Source organism: Botryllus schlosseri, chromosome 11 (genome assembly GCF_051294905.1).
Source record: "Botryllus schlosseri isolate E-star chromosome 11, Bs_hap1, whole genome shotgun sequence".
NCBI classification, from domain to species: domain Eukaryota; kingdom Metazoa; phylum Chordata; class Ascidiacea; order Stolidobranchia; family Styelidae; genus Botryllus; species Botryllus schlosseri.
This window is the reverse complement of record NC_137246.1, coordinates 26,287,712-26,308,400: the sequence shown is the minus strand read 5'-3', so window position 1 is coordinate 26,308,400 and position 20,689 is coordinate 26,287,712. Positions and strand designations below refer to the sequence as shown.

The following is a 20,689-nucleotide window of genomic DNA, read 5'->3' as shown; positions in this document are numbered from 1 at the left end:
GATAATAGACTAATTCACGTGACTATCGTCCTAAAACGAAACGTGACTCAGTCAACGAGAATTCTTTAGGATTGTGCGGAGTAAACGCTACTTCCACCCGTAAGGACGGTGACGTATGTAAATGTGCTAAGATTACAGATACATTGGATACCACATTTACACTGGATAATGGATATCCATTTGTTTATGATGTGTCATAGACCGGAGGTCAACATCCGCTTCTACATCTGATGCCGAATCAAATTTAGGGTGAGGTATCGTGCGATATTCAATCCGATTGTTATGTCAACACCCATCGTATCATGAACTGGTATGAACTTCGAAAAACTTGCACCTTTTCATGAAGATCAGCTTGACACACCATACGTTTCACAGCGAACGCACGCAAAACAACAATTAGGACCACGGAAGCATGGGATACAAGTGAATAATCTGCGTATGACACGAAGGAAGTGTGATATCACCGAATCTGAGTCCTCTGAAAATATCAACGTTCTAACCACTATGAAGAAGATACCTACCGTGTGGAGACTCGGTGATACTAACGATGAATGGGCTCGCGATTTTCGTACCGATTTGCTCCATTTTCATAGCAACCTCTCAAGGTAAGTAATATAGACATAACATACCGTAGGTAGATGGCATCCCATAAGAATCGATGGATGGATATGCCAAGTTAATGAATTTCTGATAAGGAATAAAAAATCTTGCCCGTTCACGTCCATCTTATCAAGGCTTATATGTGGCCCGTTGCATTCGGTAGGCCTACTAGTTCGTAATATTTCGAAGTGTTGAAGCAGGCTAATCATTGATGACTGATGCAGTGATGATACTCATCTAGTAGAAGTTAGTAGTTGTGAACAACTAAGATGTAGAGAACAAAACAGCTTAGCTTCAAATACTATTGAAGTAGAAATGAAGGTAGTCTGAATAAATATTCCCTTGAAAATATTAAAAAACCACCGACCTTCTGCAAAAATACTTTGGTAATGATGACCTACCAACCAGACTTGGACAACTAGATAATTATAGTTGCAGACGTATAATTAGACTGGCCAGGGCGTCATGCTGATAATCTAATTCTAATCTAATTTGTGAAATGTTTTTATGCTCGGATGTTAATTTTAATCTAATTTCTGGTTTTCCTGATGATACTCCAGCATAGGCGCCGAATCTGGGTATGCAAGGTATGCCAGGCATACCTAGACATTTTTTAGGTATGCGGCATACCTAGAATTCGGTTTGGCATGAATCGGCATAAGCCCCAATTGTGTTATTTAGAACGAATCGCAATGTATTTCCGTTTACGACATTACCTGCTGCCGCTTATGTGAGCGAGGTAATCCATTGCGCGCGGCCAATTAGCGACAAGCGCGTTCCCAATTGGCGAGATTTGTCTGTGCACAATATAACGCAACGCGATCTCCCGCTGAGATGATCGCGAAATTGTGTCATTGATTGCCGTGCGCTCAGCAATCATCGCTTGGCACGCTTGCCTGATTTATCGCGTCTCCGACAAGCCTAGTTCTACTCGTTTGAGCATCATGAACAATCACATCAGCAGTAGGCCCGGTGCCATCGCTGCCTGTACTATCGCATCTGCATTGGCGCGCACGATATTATCGCTTGCCTACACAATCGCATCTGCAACAGGCCTGGTACGAAAGATATCATCGCTGGCCAACTATCGCGTCCGATGCGTTGGCTCCCGTCTCTCGAGCCTGGCATGCGTTGGCTCCAATCTTCCGCTGGCCTGGTGACAATGCCGTTAGGTGTTTGTTGGTTAGCGATTGTAATTAAAGAGCGACATCGCTGAAGTGAATGACATCGAATGTCCGCAGACATGTGCGATTGTGAGTGCGCCGTGCATGCGTAAGTGAATTCCGCTACCTAAACATAACCATCAGAAGATGTGTGTCAACTGTCAAGGCTCATCATCGTCATCATCATTGGTTTATTAGCAATTTTATCAGTTCAATACACCACAAAAATGCGATACAATGAAAAGACAGGAAGATGTCGAAGCGACTAGGAGTTGTCTGTGGAATCGGACACCCACCTTGGCCTAGGCGATGTAAAGAGGAGGCATGCACACTGAATGAAAGTAAAGAAGATAGTATAGAAAAAGGAAGTTGTGTTGAGTTGTAGAAGACGAGAAAGGTTTGAACAACCTGAAATCGGTGCCATTATAGAACAGATTCCATACAGTGTTGCCAACTCCGGATGGACAAAAATCGCTAAAACTGGTGCTGAAAATCGCTAGATGTCGCTAAATCTTGAAATATAATCGCTAAAAAAGTCGCTAAATCTGTATTAATTCATAAAGTTGCTAGATTCAACCAGAATAGCCATTTTTTTGTTAGGTTTTTTGTGATCAGCTGTGTCAAATGCCCCTTATCATATTTCTAGTTCATACTACGCAGGATTCATCTCAAACCATGCCATGATTGCTCTGCTTGACCAGATTTGCAGTTATAACCACTTACTATATATTGGCAGGATACCAACTACTGCCAATGAAATGGAATTTGCGGTGAAAGGCATCCTACATATACAAGGGCCAACCCGATATAAAATTGAATAGTATATTCATATTAAAATGAACCCGAAAATTTTCGGCTAACACTCGTCAGGGGTAATCGTCAGCCGAAAATATTCGGGTTCATTTTAATATGAATATACTATTCAATTGTATATTGAAGTTCTGCACCTCAAAGAAGCTGTTCAACCCGATATAAGTACCGTAATTTTCCATTTTAATCAATTTTTTGTCCTAAAATCGGGGGAGCGTATTGTATATGGGTACGAGAATTTAAAAAAAATCTCCCTCGAAATAAAACTTGCAATTACACATTTCTTCTTGTTTGTTGTCAATCGTGCATCACATCCAGCCATCGTGCCCGGACTTTAGTGGAAATCTGATTGCCGCACCTATTTTTTCACCCTGGTAGGTGTATTCGACTCGGTTTTACCCATTGGAAGGAAGTGGAAATATCGTTTGCCTGGTTTACACCCCACACTATGGTGGAAATCTAGTTAATACACCTTTATTCTCTGCCGCTTCAAACACGCTCCGCACGAACACAATGCTCTCGTATCTGACGCTAGCTCGATCACCTGCTAGTACAGGGGTGCGTATTATACATGGCTACAGGTTTTTCCTCAGTTTAACTTGTCATTTTAAGGGTGCGTATTACACATGGATGCGTAGCCTACTGCAGATGGAAAATTAGGGTACCTATCACTTCTTATAGCCCATGGCCATCCCGTTTCCCTAGTTTCTATACATTAGATAAGCGACGGGACAAAACGATACATCAAATATATATTTATTTAATAATGTTTTTCTGTTATCCAGCAGCGCGCATAGTGACTCGTGATTTAATTCTTTTAATTTTCAATTTTTTTGTGGGTTAATTTAATTCTGTTGTTACATCTTGTGTTAATGTTAAAAGTCCACGACGTAATCTTTTTTCATTTATCTTGGAGGTTGGTAGCAAGTGTTTGTATAGTACACTGCTTCGTCTCGTGTGTAGGTGTCAAAAGTTGGATGCAAAATAGTTTGATCAGTTATCTTGAATCCGACTGCCCCTTAGAAACTCGCGATGCCAGTCTTTTTTTTTTTGGGGGGGGGATTGGACACTCGTCTGGCGTGGGTGTGAAGAGCTCAGATATCGGACCTTGTATAGCACACTGCATTAGACGAGCATGATTGTGATTACGAGTATTGTGTTGAGGGTGAATTGGCCAGGATCTTGACAAGTTTGGCGAACGTGACACTGTAGATTTCTAAGACAGGAAAAGTTATGGCCAACTTCGTTCCACTTACTAGGAAAGTCAGTATTGACGCTACTATCCATATACTATATATGAATGCAGATCGGCGATGCGTGTTGACACTGTAGCGCGCATAAAATATAGTAAACGTGCATGATGTGGCTGCCGAAAAGCGATTGATATCAGATATTTCTGAAAAAATCGCTAGAAAATCGCTAAATATTTTTTAAAAGTCGCTAGATTTATCACTAGTCGCTAGATTGGTATTTTTGTCGCTAAACTGAATGCAAAATCGCTAGATCTAGCGACAAAATCGCTAAATTGGCAACACTGATTCCATAACAACTCGGACATTTTGGCTAGCGCGAATCGTCGCCGAGGTTACGTAATACGCGTTGATAAGCGGCGTATTTAATTGTTCGCTACAATCGCTAGCGATCAGGGACTCGCTAATTGACAGCACTTCTGGACTCGTTGACAAGTTTATCATACTGGCAAGTTTGTTAACACGAAGATATTGCATAATCGGCATTTATGCATGCACTTAACCCTCATGAATTGATGCTATTTTATCCCTAATTATCAATTCCGTCAGATCATGACGTTATTCCTTTGTGACGTCATCGAACTCGCATACCTAAGGAAAATTAGCGCCTATCTCCAGGATAATTGTATAGTGTGAAACTCAGGGTTGTAATGACTCGACTGTCGTTTTCTGAAAATACGGAAATGACTCAACTCGATTCGAGTCAATCTGTGTAATGACTCGACTTGGACTCGAGTCATTGCACATGACTCGGACCAAGTCATAGGACTCGAGACTCAGACGGCCAATACCGACATTTCATTGTAATTTCGAAGAATAGTATAGTAACCACGCTATTGGTTTTTCGAAAATGCGACCAGAAACTGTTAAAAGTGAGGAAAATTCATATATTATAACTGCAAACCGCTCGATATCACCAAACAGAGTCATAAAAAGTGGGTTTAACAAGAATATAACTGGCAACTGAGCAATCAATGCAGTGTCTCGGACTCGAGTCATAATACCATGACTTGGACTCGACCCTCTGCTCGCTGACTGAGGCTTGACTCGGTGGTGAACTGAAAATGACTGGAATCGACTCGAATCAAAACTGTAAAAGTGAGATTGACTCGTGACTCGAAGCCTTTTGATATGGTTACAACCCTGGTGAAACTAGCCAAGCCTTGTGTGCAGACATTTGACATTCTCATGCTTGTCAGAATGAACACTGGGTTGACATGACTGAATTTGATGTTTGTTGTATTTCTTTTTAATTAGAAATTCATTCAATTTCCAATTTTTGCAAATTCAATAATTCTAATTCTAATCTAATTGGGAAAAGCTGAAAATATTCTAGTTGCCCCTTCTGCTAATAATCAAATCTTTGCTAGTGATGCATCTGGTTGCCCTCTTTGACTCGCTCAAATGCTCAACAAGAGAGGTGGTCAGTATAGGCTACTTTTTAGGAGTGCTGAAGTAGAATTTGTCTACTTCTTAATTATAGCATTCAATAGAAACAGGAGTTCATCAATTATATCTGCTTTACACCTGGGTTATACGTAACCGAGTCACAAGTCCATCTCACTTTTATGGTTTTAACTCAAGTTAAGTTGAGTCATTTTCAATTTTCCAATGAGTCGAGTCCGAGTCAGGGTGCATAAGGTCGAGTCCAAGTCAGGGTGTTAAGACTTGAGTCCAAGTTATAGTGTTCACTGTTGAGTTTCAACTTCAGGTCATGTTCAAACCAATTTTTTTACAATTCTGCTTGGGTATTATCGAATACCCCGCATTTATAATATGCTAATTTCCTCACCTCTAGTAGTCTCTGGCCCTATTTTCCAAGTACCGTAGGCCTACCAGAACCGATAGACATAATTCGAATAGTGTGGTAACTTCACTACCGGTATTCAAAGTTACAATGAAATGCTTGTCTCAAATTGACTCAAGTTGAGTCGAGTCATTTTTGTATTTTAAGAGAATGATTCGAGTCAAAACAAGTCGCTAAAAAGTTATCACTCCACTGTCTGCTGTACAGTGTGTCTGTATTGCCATCGTCTACTAATGACTAATGTTACAAATTGAGTGCATATGGCGAGAATTTTTTTCTGTTAACACTCATTCTTGCAGGAAATGTTGCTGAAAATATTCTGTCTTCCTTGAGCAATGACGACATTACTGCTATCCAGACCGGCTACGATTCTCCGTTGGTATTTTCTGGAATATTATTCGCCGGATCGCAAATCGTCTATTTGGTGATTATGACATTGAAGATTTGAGTCACAATGTCAAATAACGCTGGTCAATACTTGCAGGAAAACCTGGTGCAAAGGCTGAAATCTAACGTTCCCTTATTATCTCCATCGGACTCTGGCGAGTATGTGAATGCAAACATTAAGGAGTAGAGCTGTTCAAAAATAAATTTTTTCTTCAAATTTTACAGGATATACGATGAAATTGTTAGGTTTACTAAAAATAAATACTGTGTACCAAATTTGGCTCAATTCCAACCTGTAGCAGCTAAGCTACTAGAGTTAGAACATTTTAAATTTAACATAAAAAATAAAAATAAAATTTTCAAATTTTTCTGGCAACCACATGAAACTGTTAGGTTGTCTACAAATACAATGTATACCAAATTTGACTCAATTCCACTCCATAGAAGCGAAGTTATTGCTGTTCACAATTTTGAATACTAAATAATAGTATTTATGGTGGATTGTTCTATAATTAGTAATTTAAGAATTTGCCATCATAAATACTATTTCTTTCAAATCCAAAATTTTGTGCTTCAATGACTTCGCGTCTACTGGTTGGAATTGAGCCAAATTTGTTGGAAATCGTGTTTGCAGGCAACTTAACAAGTTCGTGGGGATGAAAGTGAAATTTGAAAAAAAAAAAAATCCATTATTTTAGATTAAATTTAATATTTTCCAACTTCTGTAGCTTTGATGCTACATGTTGGAATTGAGCCAAATTTGGTGCGCAGCGCTTTTTTCCAACCATTTTATCCAATATCCAGTAAAATTTGAACAAAATTGAAATTTTTGAACTTTTCAACCCAAAATAAGGAGTATCAAATTCCATGGTTGCATTACAATTGGACATTATTTCCATATGTTTTCATCAAGTCGTTAGTGCTATATTATCATCAGTTAGGTCACGACTAAAGCCAGACAGATCTGACTTGGAGAACTAGGCAATTCTAGTTGGCAAATTAGACTAATTACATAAAAAGGCTGGACATCTAATTTTAATGTTATTTGTGAAATCATTCAAATTTGTGAAATATTTCTATGCTCTTATCTTTATTCTAATCTAATTTCTGGTTTTCCTGTAAATGCTACAGGAAAATTGTATACCGTACTGCGAAACTAGCCAAGCTTGCTGTGCAGACATTTGCTATTCTCATGCTGATAAGAATGAAGTATGAGTTGATATTAACGGAAATTGATTCAATATTCAAGTTTTTGCAAATTAAGTATTTCTAATCTAATTTAGAAAAAAACTGTGTAGCTTTAATTTTCATTTTGATGTAATATGGAAATAACTGTAGCTAGAAATCCTAGTTCGAAAAGGCTGAAGATTTTCTAGTTGTTTGAGTCCGAGAGAGAGAGATATGATATTATTTTTCGCCTGCACCATCGAGATGCTTTGACGACGGAGTTGCGACACGGCCGTGAGGTCATCTGGCCTGCGACCTCATTTTTTTTCTCCATGCTATCCGTGATTGCTGAGCGCCGAGCAGGATAGCTGCGGATACCAATTTTCGAGTCTTTGGTATGACCAGGCCGGGGATCGAACCCACGACCTACGAACCGAGAAGCCGGACGCACAACCATTACACTATCTCGATACCGAGACGATTCTTATAAAACCGATAGCTAGCACCTTCACCGATAACCCCGACATATTGAGCCGTAATTCACAAAATAAGAATCTAGCATATTTCCAAATCTTCAGTGGATATATTTGGACAGCCTTTGCTTGCTTTGCTATTAATTAAAGTAGAAATGCTGAATCTGGACATCATTATCGATTAATTTTACTTCTACTTAACATTTCTCAGTTTTTCAGGCAAAACTAGGCCAAGAATACTTCCATTTTTACTCACTTGGAAATAGCCCCTTTACTTCTACACGAGTAGAAATGTACATTACTTCTACTTCAACGTGAGTACCAAGGACAGGGTTGTAACCAAGTCACAAGTCCATCTTACTTTCGTGGTTTTGACTTGAGTCAAGTTGAGTCATTTTCAATTCACTATCGAGTCAAGTCTGAGTCCAAGTTAACGAGCAGAGGGTGGAGTCCGAGTCATGGTATCATGACTAGAGTCCGAGTCCAAGTCATTGTGTTGACTGCTCAGTTTCCCGTTAAAGTCTTGTTAAAAACACTTTATATAACTCTGTTTGGTGATATCGAATAGCTCGCATTTATAATATACTGATTTTTCTCACTTTTAGCAGTTTCTGGTCGCATTTTCAAGTACCAGTACCAATAGACGAAATCCCAATAGCGTGGTTACCTTACTATTCTTCGAAATCACAATGAAATGTCGGTCTTTGCCGTCGGAGTCTCGAGTCAATACACAGATTGACTCGAGTCGAACTCGAGCCCCGATTAAGGATGACTATGTTTGCCACCTCTTCCTGTAAGCTATAAGAATTATATCTATATCGATATTCCCAGTCTTGTAGTCGCAGAATATCCCGTAGTTCTCTGACCCCCTACTACCATGTTGTGACGTCGACCGGGCTCTATTCACGACCAAATGTCATTAATTTGGAAAGAGTGAAAAAAATCTAGTGAAGATTATCACACAGTGATACCGGTAGGCATACGGTACTCATAATTCTTTCCACTCTAGACACACAATGTACAATGCGTTGCCTACATAACACACAATATAATGCAATTACCAGATATTTGGTCATACGATTGTTGATACACAATGTTCTTTTCAATCCTCTACTAGTTGTTGACGTTTTACCGTGACCGTGGCCACGACCTAGCATATCAATCTCACTTTCCGCCACATGCCACCTCATTTCTTCGCTTGTCTTCTATATTGTCTGCTTTACTTTTCATTCAGTGTGCATGCCTCTTTTTTACATCGCCTAGGCCCGGGTAGATGTCTGATTTCAAAGACTACTCCAAGTCGTTTCGACGCCTTGCTATCTTTTCATTATCGCAGTTTTGTGGTGTTTTGAAATGATGAAAATATTATTATACTGATACTGAAGTGTCAGCCGAAAATATTTAGGTTTATTTCAATATGAAAATATACTATTCATTCAATTGTATATTGAAGTTCTGTACCTCCAAGAAGCTCTTCAGAAACGAGGGTGTTGAAACAAGTATGGACAATCTTATCCATCAAACAACCTTGGTAAACTGATACTATTAGTACTGAATAATCCTGCCATTTAAATGCCTGCCATAACAGAGACATTGAGAGTGTTATAGATTTTGTGTTCTTTGCCGCTTCCCCACTTTTCCCCTGTCTGCAGGCTTTTCACTCCTATTTGCCATTTACATGCTGAATTTTCATGAAAGGCAAAATATGCAACATCACATCCAATTCCATTGGAAGCATCCTCTTTTTGCACGGTTTTTCAAGATATTGGTTAAGATTTTCCCGACATTTTTTACCTTTATTATTTAGATTTGAGGGATCAGAGTATGCTGTCAGGACAGGATGGCCTTATATTCATATCGCTTACTTCAATAACTCGGACCGATCACGCGACAGTGTTTCAGCTGGTGTAAGAAGTTCTGTTTTGATAAAATGCCTAGCATGCTGATAACTACTTGAAATCTCTCAATGCTTTTTATGTATCTATAGTCGCATTGTATTGATAATGAATGGATTTATCAATATCTATGGGGAAATATTACCAGTCTTCACTGATATTCAACTATCTTGGCTATTTTTTTCATACATTCGAAGCTGTCTCAAGCACGTGTTACATGATTATTTAACTGCGCCCACTGAAAACCCATTTATCCACAAATCTATACTCCTTCATGCGTGCTTGGGGAATGTCCTGTGTAATGACTAAGCTACTGAAATATTTCTGTTGGACTTCTGATTTTGATATCATGATATCAAATTGGCGTGTAGCTGCCATTCACATACACATTTCTGTCCCACTTCAACATGATTAATGGCAAATTACGCAAACCCATCACCGACCGAAATATTGGAAGTGGAGCATTCTGGTTAAAGACGTAGCAAGAAAAATAAAATTGGGATCGGGGGCAAAAAATTTGACGAGGTAAAATATCCCCCTTAAAGACATGGAAAAATATAGTAATAAAACGATGGCGTTGGTTCTTATTGGATGATTAAAGCAACTTCTGGGGGATCTTTATACATAGCCTATATTTCAACCGCACTCATGTCATGTTATGATATTTATCTTTTGGCAAATCAATGTACCTTCACTTCATGGGTAATTTTATTTAGACCTACTTCTTCATTTTTATTTATCGGGATGCGGGTACTCAACAATAAAAAAATCTCCTGACACTATATATCGCATGAAGAAAAATTTCAACTTCAATACATCTCTAAAATACTCTACCTTATGTTAATTTACGAAAATTTTTGAAAAATTTAGGGGTCCATGGCACCTTTGGCCACTCCCATGTTCTGGTCACCGGTTTCCCTTATAAAACTGTCGATTTTTGTATATATCTTGGTCTAGCAGTCTATAGCATAGACAGAAATGCCAGTTGCATGTCAGTAGGAAAATTTATACTTACTGCAAAATATGGTTTCTGATCTCCATGTGACAGTTGATATCATAGAAATGTTTTTCTGTGCTCTACGTAATCAGTGATATGCACTGACATTCTATGTTTCAGATCAAAACTACCCCAAGTGGCCTTACCTTTAGCACACCAATCAACACTACAGGAACCATTGATTCTTGTACCTACTCAGCTTATACCGTGCTGTCAGCGAAGGAAGAGGAAACAAGTTCAGTGGAATTTGTGCAATTCACCGTTTATTTGACGGATGCGGATCCACAAGTAACAGTCGAACCGAATATTTTTTCAATGGTGTTTCATTATGTACATATCTCTAATCTCTTCATTACTGGCTGTACAATGTGCATGTGTGCATGAATCCTTCGGATAATATTCATTTTAACTATGCGGACATGTACCGATACTCCCATATCCCTGTATCACTCATGAGGTCAAAACAGTATGAATGATGTGGGAAGGTAAGATACGCGTACCTTCATGCGACCACAAAGAAGATAATGCTAGTATTACATAACATTTAAAAGTATTTGGCATTTTTTTGACAATATTTCATTGCACTTTGTGTTTGTTGATCACGGATTCACGGATACGTCATTTCCACTAACGCGTGTAACTCTGTATTACATTTTTCATATGCTACGATATGTCAGACCAAGCTGTACAGCCTTCCACAGTGGAAAATATTACCGGAACTATAATCCAACTATCTCTCACTACTCATCTCGAAATCATTAGAATTAATACTCAATTCATTGCGTCCAGCTCTAATGCTAACTGTTGAATTTGAATGCTGTGCTTAGTTTCAACCATCTCTCAAGCTAATCACTTCGAAATTCTATGAGTCTTTCTCAAGATAACACAGAATGTATTGAATCATTCACAGTTTGGCCAGAAAATCGTCTACAATGCACGTGTGCGTGGGTCCAAAGGACGTTCAACCATTTCTGTGAAGGGTAACCCTAACAACGTTGTCGTGGGGAGCGTTGTAGTAACCAAGTGGGTATGAGGAATTCTATCTCTCTTCCACAAATGACTGGTTAAATGTTAAGGACCGGTGCGGACCCGATGCAACAGACGGACTTGGAAGCAATTGTGGGTATAATAGCACAGCGTGCTTGTGATCAACTTGATACTATTGGTGAGTTGACTGTGTACCTTGATGTAACACCCCCGATAATCCAGCGAATCACATTACAGTCGATATCAATAATTTATTATCGTCTGCCCAGGGCACTCACAGAATGTACAATGTGATATACAAGACACAGTGCGGTGTAATCAGCAGATATGAGGATGCCAAAACGACCAGTTGCGGTCTCTTGATCTGGCTTCCACATCCACGTCGGCCTAGTGCCCTATGTCAATCTTTTCGATGTTAATATTTATTGGTCTGTCCTTTTAGTTGCTCTTTCTTGCTCTCAATACTAAAGGGAGTCTGTCAGTGAAAAGATGGTTTTCCTCTCTACGTTTTCAGTATATGGTATTTAGAAATTAGCAATGTAACGTCAACATAAAGACTTCAAACTCACAAGAACACAAACCTCCCATACGTTTGCAGAGCAAACTTCACACCGGTCCTATGTGTTTAGAATATTAACTGTAGTCCATTTCTTTTCGTCAATACCTATTCGTCATTTTAGGAGAGTATTTACAAGATAGCGAAACAGTGTTAAAGCTTGGTTGAAGCGTGATTGATTTCGAACCCTATTTTCAGTATCATTATCCGTTTATTTATAATTTTATCATATCAAAACTTCACGATACTGTGATACAATGAAAAGATAGGAAGGTATCTTTGAAATCAGACGCCCACCCGGTCCTCAGCAATGTAAATAAGAGGCATGTTACGTATACTAGACTGGACGGAAAGAAATACGGGATGTGTTGATATGTTGCAGTTGTCAAAGATTGCCTGAATGGTGAGGTCACTGACTCGTGTCAATGTGATGAGGGATATGGTGGAGATAGATGTGAGACAAGTGAGTCTGTTTAATTTATATGTTATCTGTTTCATGATGTATTTTGCAACTGCTAAATTGGCATTCACATTTCAACAAAATAACTTTTATTTACCAAATTTCACGAACCAGTGAAAAAATTATTAGTAATGCATGTGTTCCCTGAATCCAAATTTTGTGTGCAGCGTTTTTTAGGCTATCTTACAATTTCTTCAACTAGTCGATGAAATTTGGAAAAAAAGTTATTTTGACAACCCTACCAGACAGCGATACCTTGTGTTGTGAATTCTTATGATTTGTCACATTCTTTACCTGCAATTTTCGTTTTATTTAAAATATAAAAAAGAACATTTTTTCCTAATATATGCAATATGACAATTTCAGAGTGTTTGAACGGTGATGTGGTGTCAACATCGCCATATAGTGGACAAATTTGCGACTGCGAACTAGGATTTGGTGGATCTGATTGTAGTATGGGTAAGTTAAGCAGTGGTGGGGACTGGTATGATACTTCTCAAGGCACCGTTGTTATCAACATTGTGAATACAATATACAATGTAGTACACTTTCCTAGGGATATAATTCAGGGGCGGGTAACTTCTCTGATATGGATACCTAAAGAATTTGATGAAAATACTTGGTTCTTGCAACTGCCGTGATTAATGAATAAATCAAAAACTGCTATGCTTTGGTAGCCATCTTTTTTGTTCTTTACCTTGAGCTATTACTAATTATTACTACGATTACTATTTCCAAAATAGTTGCTCAAATATTCTGCAGAATCGGATTCATACCACTTTATGGCTAAAGCACAAACAGGGGCTTTGAAATGTCAGGCTCTCTTTAATGACCATACGGGATATTTATACAATGAACCAGGAGCTAATCCATCATCGATAACCCCGTTCATGGATCAGAATTTACAAAATTTTGTAGGGGCGGTGAGTACAGGTTTATTGGATTTGCCACCACTGTTGGTTTTCATGGTTTGTGATCAGTATGCTGTTGTTACTACCACCTTAATTGCTTTATAGTTGGGTTGATTTGCCTTGTGGTGTATTTTGAGGAACTGCTCCACTAACTTACCCGCAAAGAAAAAGTGTCGATAAGTAGATAAGAAAGTCACAGGTCATTCAAGCACACAAGTTATGTTGCCTTCACTACATTTGCAGTACAAAAAGGCGTTTAACTGTAAAGGGTCATACCTCTGCTCTACTTTTCTGGGTAGACCAAAATTGCATTGACAAGTCACAGAAGATCCAAATATCACAGCTCATTTGGTAACTCGATCAAGAAAGTGTGAGCACTAGGGCAATATTTTTTTACCTAAAAAATGGAGGATTTTGACCTTAAAAATGAAAATTTTGACAGTTTTTTACCTTAAAAAACTTAATTTGACCAAATTTTGACCTAACGCATGCAAATTAGGTGTTTTCCCACATAATGCTAGAATCGTACTACTTATCTTCATTTCTGGTTGGAAATGTCTGTCCTTACGAAGTAGTTTGGCCTGGAAAAACTTTTTTTACTCAAAAACTGACAAATTTTTACATTAAAAAACCTTATTTTCACGAAATCTGGCTCTATGAAGAATTCCAGTAGTTACATCACGTATTATGGTAGAAATAATTAAAACTTGTTGTGGTACACGAAAGATACTTTCCTACACTCTCGGGTAGAAAGTGTCTGTCCTTACTACGTATCTTGCCAATCATGGAGAAATAACGTTCAACAGCAGCAGTTGTTGGCTGGCAACACTGAAGCTGTGCGTACACTGCCGGTGACACACCGTGTTGCTTCATTCTGACAATGTTGTATCACAATTTTTCATCATGTGCTTCTTGATATAAGAACCATGCAATGCTCATGCAGTGTTGCTTCAGTTAGGATATTGTGGTAAATACCATATCAACCTGTTTCATTTTAATGTTTGTTTCACCGATTGTGCAAAAATCTACGATACAAACAAAATGCAGGTTGCAAAAATATTTTGACTTTGTAAAAAACTTTGACATTTTTTGACCTAACGCTACAATTTTGACAAATTTTTGACTTTTTTTGACATGTCAAACAATATCGCCCTAGTGATCACGTACCTCTGATTCTTAGATGCATTGATTGACTTCCCATAAAATATAGGCCTGAATACAAGCTTCTTCTGTATGTTTACAAATGCATCGTGGGAAGTGCACCAGCGTATATTCGCGAGCTAGTGACAATCTGCAATCCCAGAAAATTGTTACGTTCTCAGCCGCAGAAACTCTTGTCTGTTCCAAGAGTCATAACATCGACCGAGTCATAACATCGACCTGTGGCGAGTAAACCTTTTCTTCCTCGGCTGCCATCCTGTGGAACCATCTTCCAGTTTTTAGCAGATTATCTGACTCACTATATGTTTGCAAGCAGAATCAAAACCGTTTTTTTCACATGTGTGTTCGAATTACAGTAGTGCCCTACAACTATGTACTCCATCTTTTATGGGCCTACATATCGTTTACTTTTATATTTTATTGCCTATTGTGTACAGAACCTTAGTGTATTAATTTAGGGTCACCATATGCCCTTCTTTAGGAGGATTTTTCTTCCTTTTTCAGGAAATTGATAATGTCCGACGACGACGCCTAAATATTCCCCTTTTTGGAAATCCGTCCTCCTTTATAGTTCTGACAGCCGGGGTAATGGACAGGCTGAACTAAAATACGCCAAAATCTGTAATGCGGTCATTCGAGCGGGTCTTCCGGGAGTAGGACTAAAAAAATGACCTTTTTTTCATAGTCAACACCGCAGCAGTATCGTTTTTAAGTGGGTAATCCGGGTGTTGAGTGGAAAAGATGACCTTTTTTTCATAGTACAAATTTTAAATTTTATAATCAGCAGTTTTTTAGTCAGGTAATCTGACTTTTATGATTTGTAAAAGAGTCCTCATTTACGAACCCCAAAATTTTGTAACCCTAATTAATGATATGTTGATATATATTATTATTGTATTATATTATATCATGCCGCAGTGTCGCTGTCAATGAAATTGGGTATTTTACTCCGATTATTTCAGATTGAGATCTCTGGAAACATCCAATCAACAGTCTTGCAATTCGGAGGCGATTACTCGTGAGCTTTAAATATTTGAGGCGGACATTAGAATATTTCTTACTGGACTTCACTTGATATCGATTCAACGTCTTTAGTAATACGTAACACTGGACTGAACTTGATTTAATTTCTAACTTTTTGTAATTCAGAAATTCCAATTTTAATCTAACTTGGTAAAATCTGAAAGTTTTCTAGTTGTCCAACTCTGGCTACATCCAGTTGATCAGTAGATTTTGTACCAAATGCCCAATCCAAAATAAAGTTAAGATTTCACCTATCTGGTTATATGTTTTTGAATTATATATTCATTGTAACAGAGACTCCCACAACGCGTCACTAGAAAGGACAAACGACATGCTATTTGCTGCAAAGGTTGAAAAAGAATATGATTTCGACTTTAGGCTGGAGGTATACTTTTTCAGTATATTTTTTAAATTGTGTCGGTATACCTTAAGGAAGCAGGCTTTACTGTAAAGATTGTGACATGCACCAAAAAAAAAAACATTTGGCAATTATTGGCGACATTACATTCATGAACTTGTTAAACGGTGTACAAATGTTATTTTCGATTCTCCCACCAAAGTCCTTACACTAACAAACAATGCCTGCATTTCTAGGGCTTGAGGCAGGGGTCACCAACACGCAGCTCGGAACGTCATATTTTGCGACCAGTGACGTGCTTTAAGATTTACGAAGACCGCTTAGTAAAGCAGTTAGAAATGCCGAGATTGAATGTGGTTTAAAATATTGTTGTTGCAGTTCAAAATAAGCTATTCTCATGTGCCCAAATCACTATTCCTCACTAGCTGATACGGCTTCTGCGATGGTTCATCATAGTCTTAGCAGCACTTGAATAGTATTGTACCAAGGGTTGTAACCAAGTCTTAAGGTTCCGAGTCACAAGTCAATTTCAGTTTTATAGTTTTGACTCGAGTCAAGTCGAGTCATTTTCAATTCACCACCAAGTCAACTCTGAGTCCAAGTCAGTGAGCAGAGGGTTGAGTCCGAGTCATAGCATTTTGACTCGAGTCTGAGTCCAAGTCATTGTGTTCACTTTTGAGCTCAGTCCAACCCACATTTTTCAACTCAGCTCGAGTGATATAGAATGGCTCGCATTTATAATATAGTAATTTTTCTCAGTCTTAACAGTTTCTGGCCCTATTTCCCAAGCATCAGGAGTGGTAGACGAAATACCAATCAGTGGTGACGTTGCTATTCTTCGAAGTTACAATGAAATGTCTGTCTTGACCGTCATAATCTCGAATCATATGACTTGGACAGGAGGGCTCTTCAAAAATGACTTTTTCTCTCAAATCCTAGTGGCTACTTGATAAAATTGTTAGGTTACCTAATTTAAGCCTACACACCAAATTTGGTTCAATTCCAACTAGTAGCCGCATTGCTACAGGAGAAGAAAGTTCCTATTTATTATATAAAAATAAATAACAAAAAATTTGAAAATTTTCTGTTCACCCCATGAAAGTGATAGGTTGTCTATAGAAACGATGTTCACCGATTTTGGTTCAATTTCGACCAGTGGCAGCGGAGTTATTGTTGTCGAAAAATTTGGATTATGAATAAGATAGTATTTATGGTGACTAATTCTTATTTATTATTGTGGTGCCCATCGTAAATACTATTTTATTCAAATTCAAATTTTTTGAGGGCAATAACTCTGCTGCCACTGGTTGAAATTGAACCAAAATCGGTGAACATCGTTTCTATAGACAACCTATCACTTTCATGGGGTGAACAGAAAATTTTCAATTTTTTGTTATTTATTTTTTATAATAAATAGAAACTTTCTTCTCCTGTAGCAATGCGGCTACTGGTTGAAATTGAACCAAAATCGGTGAACATCGTTTCTATAGACAACCTATCACTTTCATGGGGTGAACAGAAAATTTTCAATTTTTTGTTATTTATTTTTTATAATAAATAGAAACTTTCTTCTCCTGTAGCAATGCGGCTACTGGTTGGAATTGAACCAAATTTGGTGTGTAGGCTTAAATTAGGTAACCTAACAATTTTATCAAGTAGCCAGTACGATTTGAGAAAAAAAGTCATTTTTGAAGAGCCCTATTGGACAGTCAGTCATGCACAATGACTCGAGTACAAGCCGAGTGAATACAAAAATTGACTCGAGCTGAGTCATCTTACGCATTTAAAAATATGACTCGAGTGAAGTCGAGTCATCAAAAAAATCAAGACTCAAATCGGGTCGTGACTCGAGTCATTACAACCCTGATTGTACCATAGCAACGTTTCTTGTAGAATCATTGAATATTATTTTCATGTCGTCCGTCTGCAGATAGAAACGGTATATGCAACAACGGTAACCTCAGAACAGCACACCTATCAAAATGGCACACTCGGATATTGTGATTATCACTATCACATAGTCCAGGAGTACAGAGACGGCGTGAATCAAGCTGCAGCAGAGATTTTTTTTGTCACCGGAGTGTCTGGCGTGAGATATATATTTATAATATAAGTCTAGCACGATTGCTCTGCCGCTATGATATAAGTAGTTTTCAAGATATTACTAATACGGAAATGCTTTCTAGCTTAATTGCCATTATTTTATCCTATTAATATCTAATCTTTGTTACTTATGTTATTGATTTGTGCAGTTTAAAAATAAAGATTCTCTCTCTCTCTCTCTCTGTCCAGCAGAACAAGCTGGCTAATAAAAGCTCCCATGTTTATCAATCTGACCAAGATTTTAATCATAAAATCGATCACTTTACCTAACTTTACAGGTATCTGTGATGCCGGCTGCTGTAGTCAGAGACACTGCTAGTGTTTCCAGTGTAAATAAAAGGAATTCGTATTCAGCCAATGGTAACGATGTCGAAGAAATTATGATTGGGTTTACGTTGATTGGAACGTAAGTAGTGGGAAACCTGTCATGCACGGATGTAATGACTCGAGTCATGAACCGACTCGAGTCGTGATTTTTTTGGTGACTCAACTTGACTCGAGTCATTTTCTTCAAATACGGGAATGACTCAACTCGAGACGAGTCAATCTGTGTATTGACTCGACTTCGACTCGAGTCATTACGCATGACTCGAGACTCAGATGGCTACGACCGACATTTCATTGTAACTCCGAAGAATAGTAAAGTAACCACACCATGGGATTTCGTCTATTTATACTGGTACTTGAAAACGCAACCAGGAACTGCTAAAACTGAGGAAAATTAGTATGTTATAAATGCGAACCATTCGATACAATGAACAGTTATAAAAAGTGGGCTTAGCAAGACTTTAACTGGAAACTGAGCAGTCAACACAATGACTTGGACTCGGACTCGAGTCATAATACCATAACTCGGACTCGACCCTCTGCTCGCTGACTTGGACTTGACTTGGTGGTGAATTGAAAATGACTCGACTTGAATCGAGTCAAAACTACAAAAGTGAGATTGACTTGTGACTCGGAGCCTTGTTACTTGATTGCAACCCTGCTGTCATGCTTGAGAAACTCGCGAAATCCTGAACGATTTTTTGCATTTAGAGATCAACAAGGTCAGATGTCTGTGGCGGAATTGGAAAGTGTGGCTGAATGTTACATTTTGGACGCTTGCAACTCGATCGATTTAGGTAACTGTACGAACTTATATTTAGGCGCTTAACGTTTGCGTAAAACAGACTATGAATATATTGAGGCTACAATGTTAATTCTCGCTCCATGAGACCATGACTCGAGTCATTACCACAGGTGATCAGTAACGAAGTACTTCTACTTTTTGGAAGTACTCAAGTAGTTTTCCTCTACTTCTGGTACTTGCTCAAGTAGATCTGATTTTCTCTACTTTTACTTTGTAATATTTTGTGATCTACTTACTTTGTTTCGCTATTTTCAGTTTGTCAAGTAGTAGTTCAATCCCCAATACGAATGATAGCTAGAGGAATTTCGGGGCTGTTTTCACGGACTACCAACATTTAATATTCATAAAAGTCAAGTAAAGCCCAGAAATTTTGTTGCGCTTAGCGCACAGTAGTTATGGAGTGACAAATATGTTTTCACGGAGGTATCAGTTGAATAGTATCTTCATATTGAAATGAACCCGAATATTTTCGGCTGACGCTCGTCAGCAACTAGTAGAGAATTCAAAAGAGCATTTTCATATCAATATTATAATTAACATCCCACAATGCGAAAGAATGCTTATTCTGTCGAAAATTGATACCTCCTGGGATGCATCATTGCATCAATACGAATCAAGCTCTCTGCACCTTCCACGCTCAATTTGCAGCTATTGACAGTCCATGCGAACGAATTAGGACTGTTTTCAAAACTACTTACTTACTTGAGTATTTTCAAAGTCGGTCAATTCTACTTCTACTTCAAGTAGTTTTAGGTGAGTTATGGAAGAAGTACTTCTACTTGTACTTGAGTAGATTTTTTCGTCGCTACTTCTACTTGAGTAGCTTTCTTGACTACTTTGACCACCTCTGGTCATTACAACCATACACATGCATTATTTATTCAAGTAGTCATTCAAACACATGCACTTCTTCCTCAACAGTTTTGAAGCCCAACTAATTCCTTTTTACATCTCAACTTTTGCCAAATAGAAAGTAGCGCTTGTCGTTAGATTTGCATGACTGTTATGAGTTCAACTGTGGTATAAACCGGGCTATGTAACTGAAGTATCACATTCATAGAATATAATTCTGATCATTGCACTTGTTTGAGACATCATTAGCGATTCAATATTAGTCGCAAGATGCATCTTGCAATTTTAAAAAACTTGACACATTCCCATTCAATAACATGCAATAATTCAAACTCTCCGTCAGTGTGTGTTGAGCTCTACTCACATGTTTCGCAAGATTGCAAGGGACTCAAGACTAATCATAGAATAATTACAGGTAGCATTGCAATAGCTAAATAGTTTGTAATGACCAAGATATGAGGCCCTGAGGTAATAAAATATGACAGGAAATCAATTTATTATTGCTGGATATCATATGATAGTATATAGTCGATCAGAGGTAGCAAGCCTCATTTTGGCGTCTTACACAGAATCATTGATGGTGTAACAAATAGGTGC

At 38.2% G+C, this 20,689-nt stretch overlaps 1 protein-coding gene across 1 annotated transcript in view; it reads left to right on the top strand.

The window, feature by feature from the left end:
* The first annotated feature begins 406 nt into the window (after nt 1–406).
* LOC145450450 (uncharacterized) overlaps nt 407–20,689 on the top strand; it is a 34,470-nt gene continuing 14,187 nt past the window's right edge. Inside the window, exons 1-14 of the mRNA XM_080328978.1 lie at nt 407–605; nt 5,930–6,054; nt 6,115–6,176; nt 9,465–9,564; nt 10,670–10,837; nt 11,460–11,572; nt 11,626–11,714; nt 12,475–12,555; nt 12,919–13,011; nt 13,315–13,475; nt 15,587–15,642; nt 15,942–16,032; nt 17,936–18,094; nt 18,387–18,514. Coding sequence (XP_080185104.1) covers nt 548–605; nt 5,930–6,054; nt 6,115–6,176; nt 9,465–9,564; nt 10,670–10,837; nt 11,460–11,572; nt 11,626–11,714; nt 12,475–12,555; nt 12,919–13,011; nt 13,315–13,475; nt 15,587–15,642; nt 15,942–16,032; nt 17,936–18,094; nt 18,387–18,514 — 1,484 coding nt within the window. The 5' untranslated portion in view covers nt 407–547. The remainder of the gene's footprint in view (nt 606–5,929; nt 6,055–6,114; nt 6,177–9,464; nt 9,565–10,669; nt 10,838–11,459; nt 11,573–11,625; nt 11,715–12,474; nt 12,556–12,918; nt 13,012–13,314; nt 13,476–15,586; nt 15,643–15,941; nt 16,033–17,935; nt 18,095–18,386; nt 18,515–20,689) is intronic.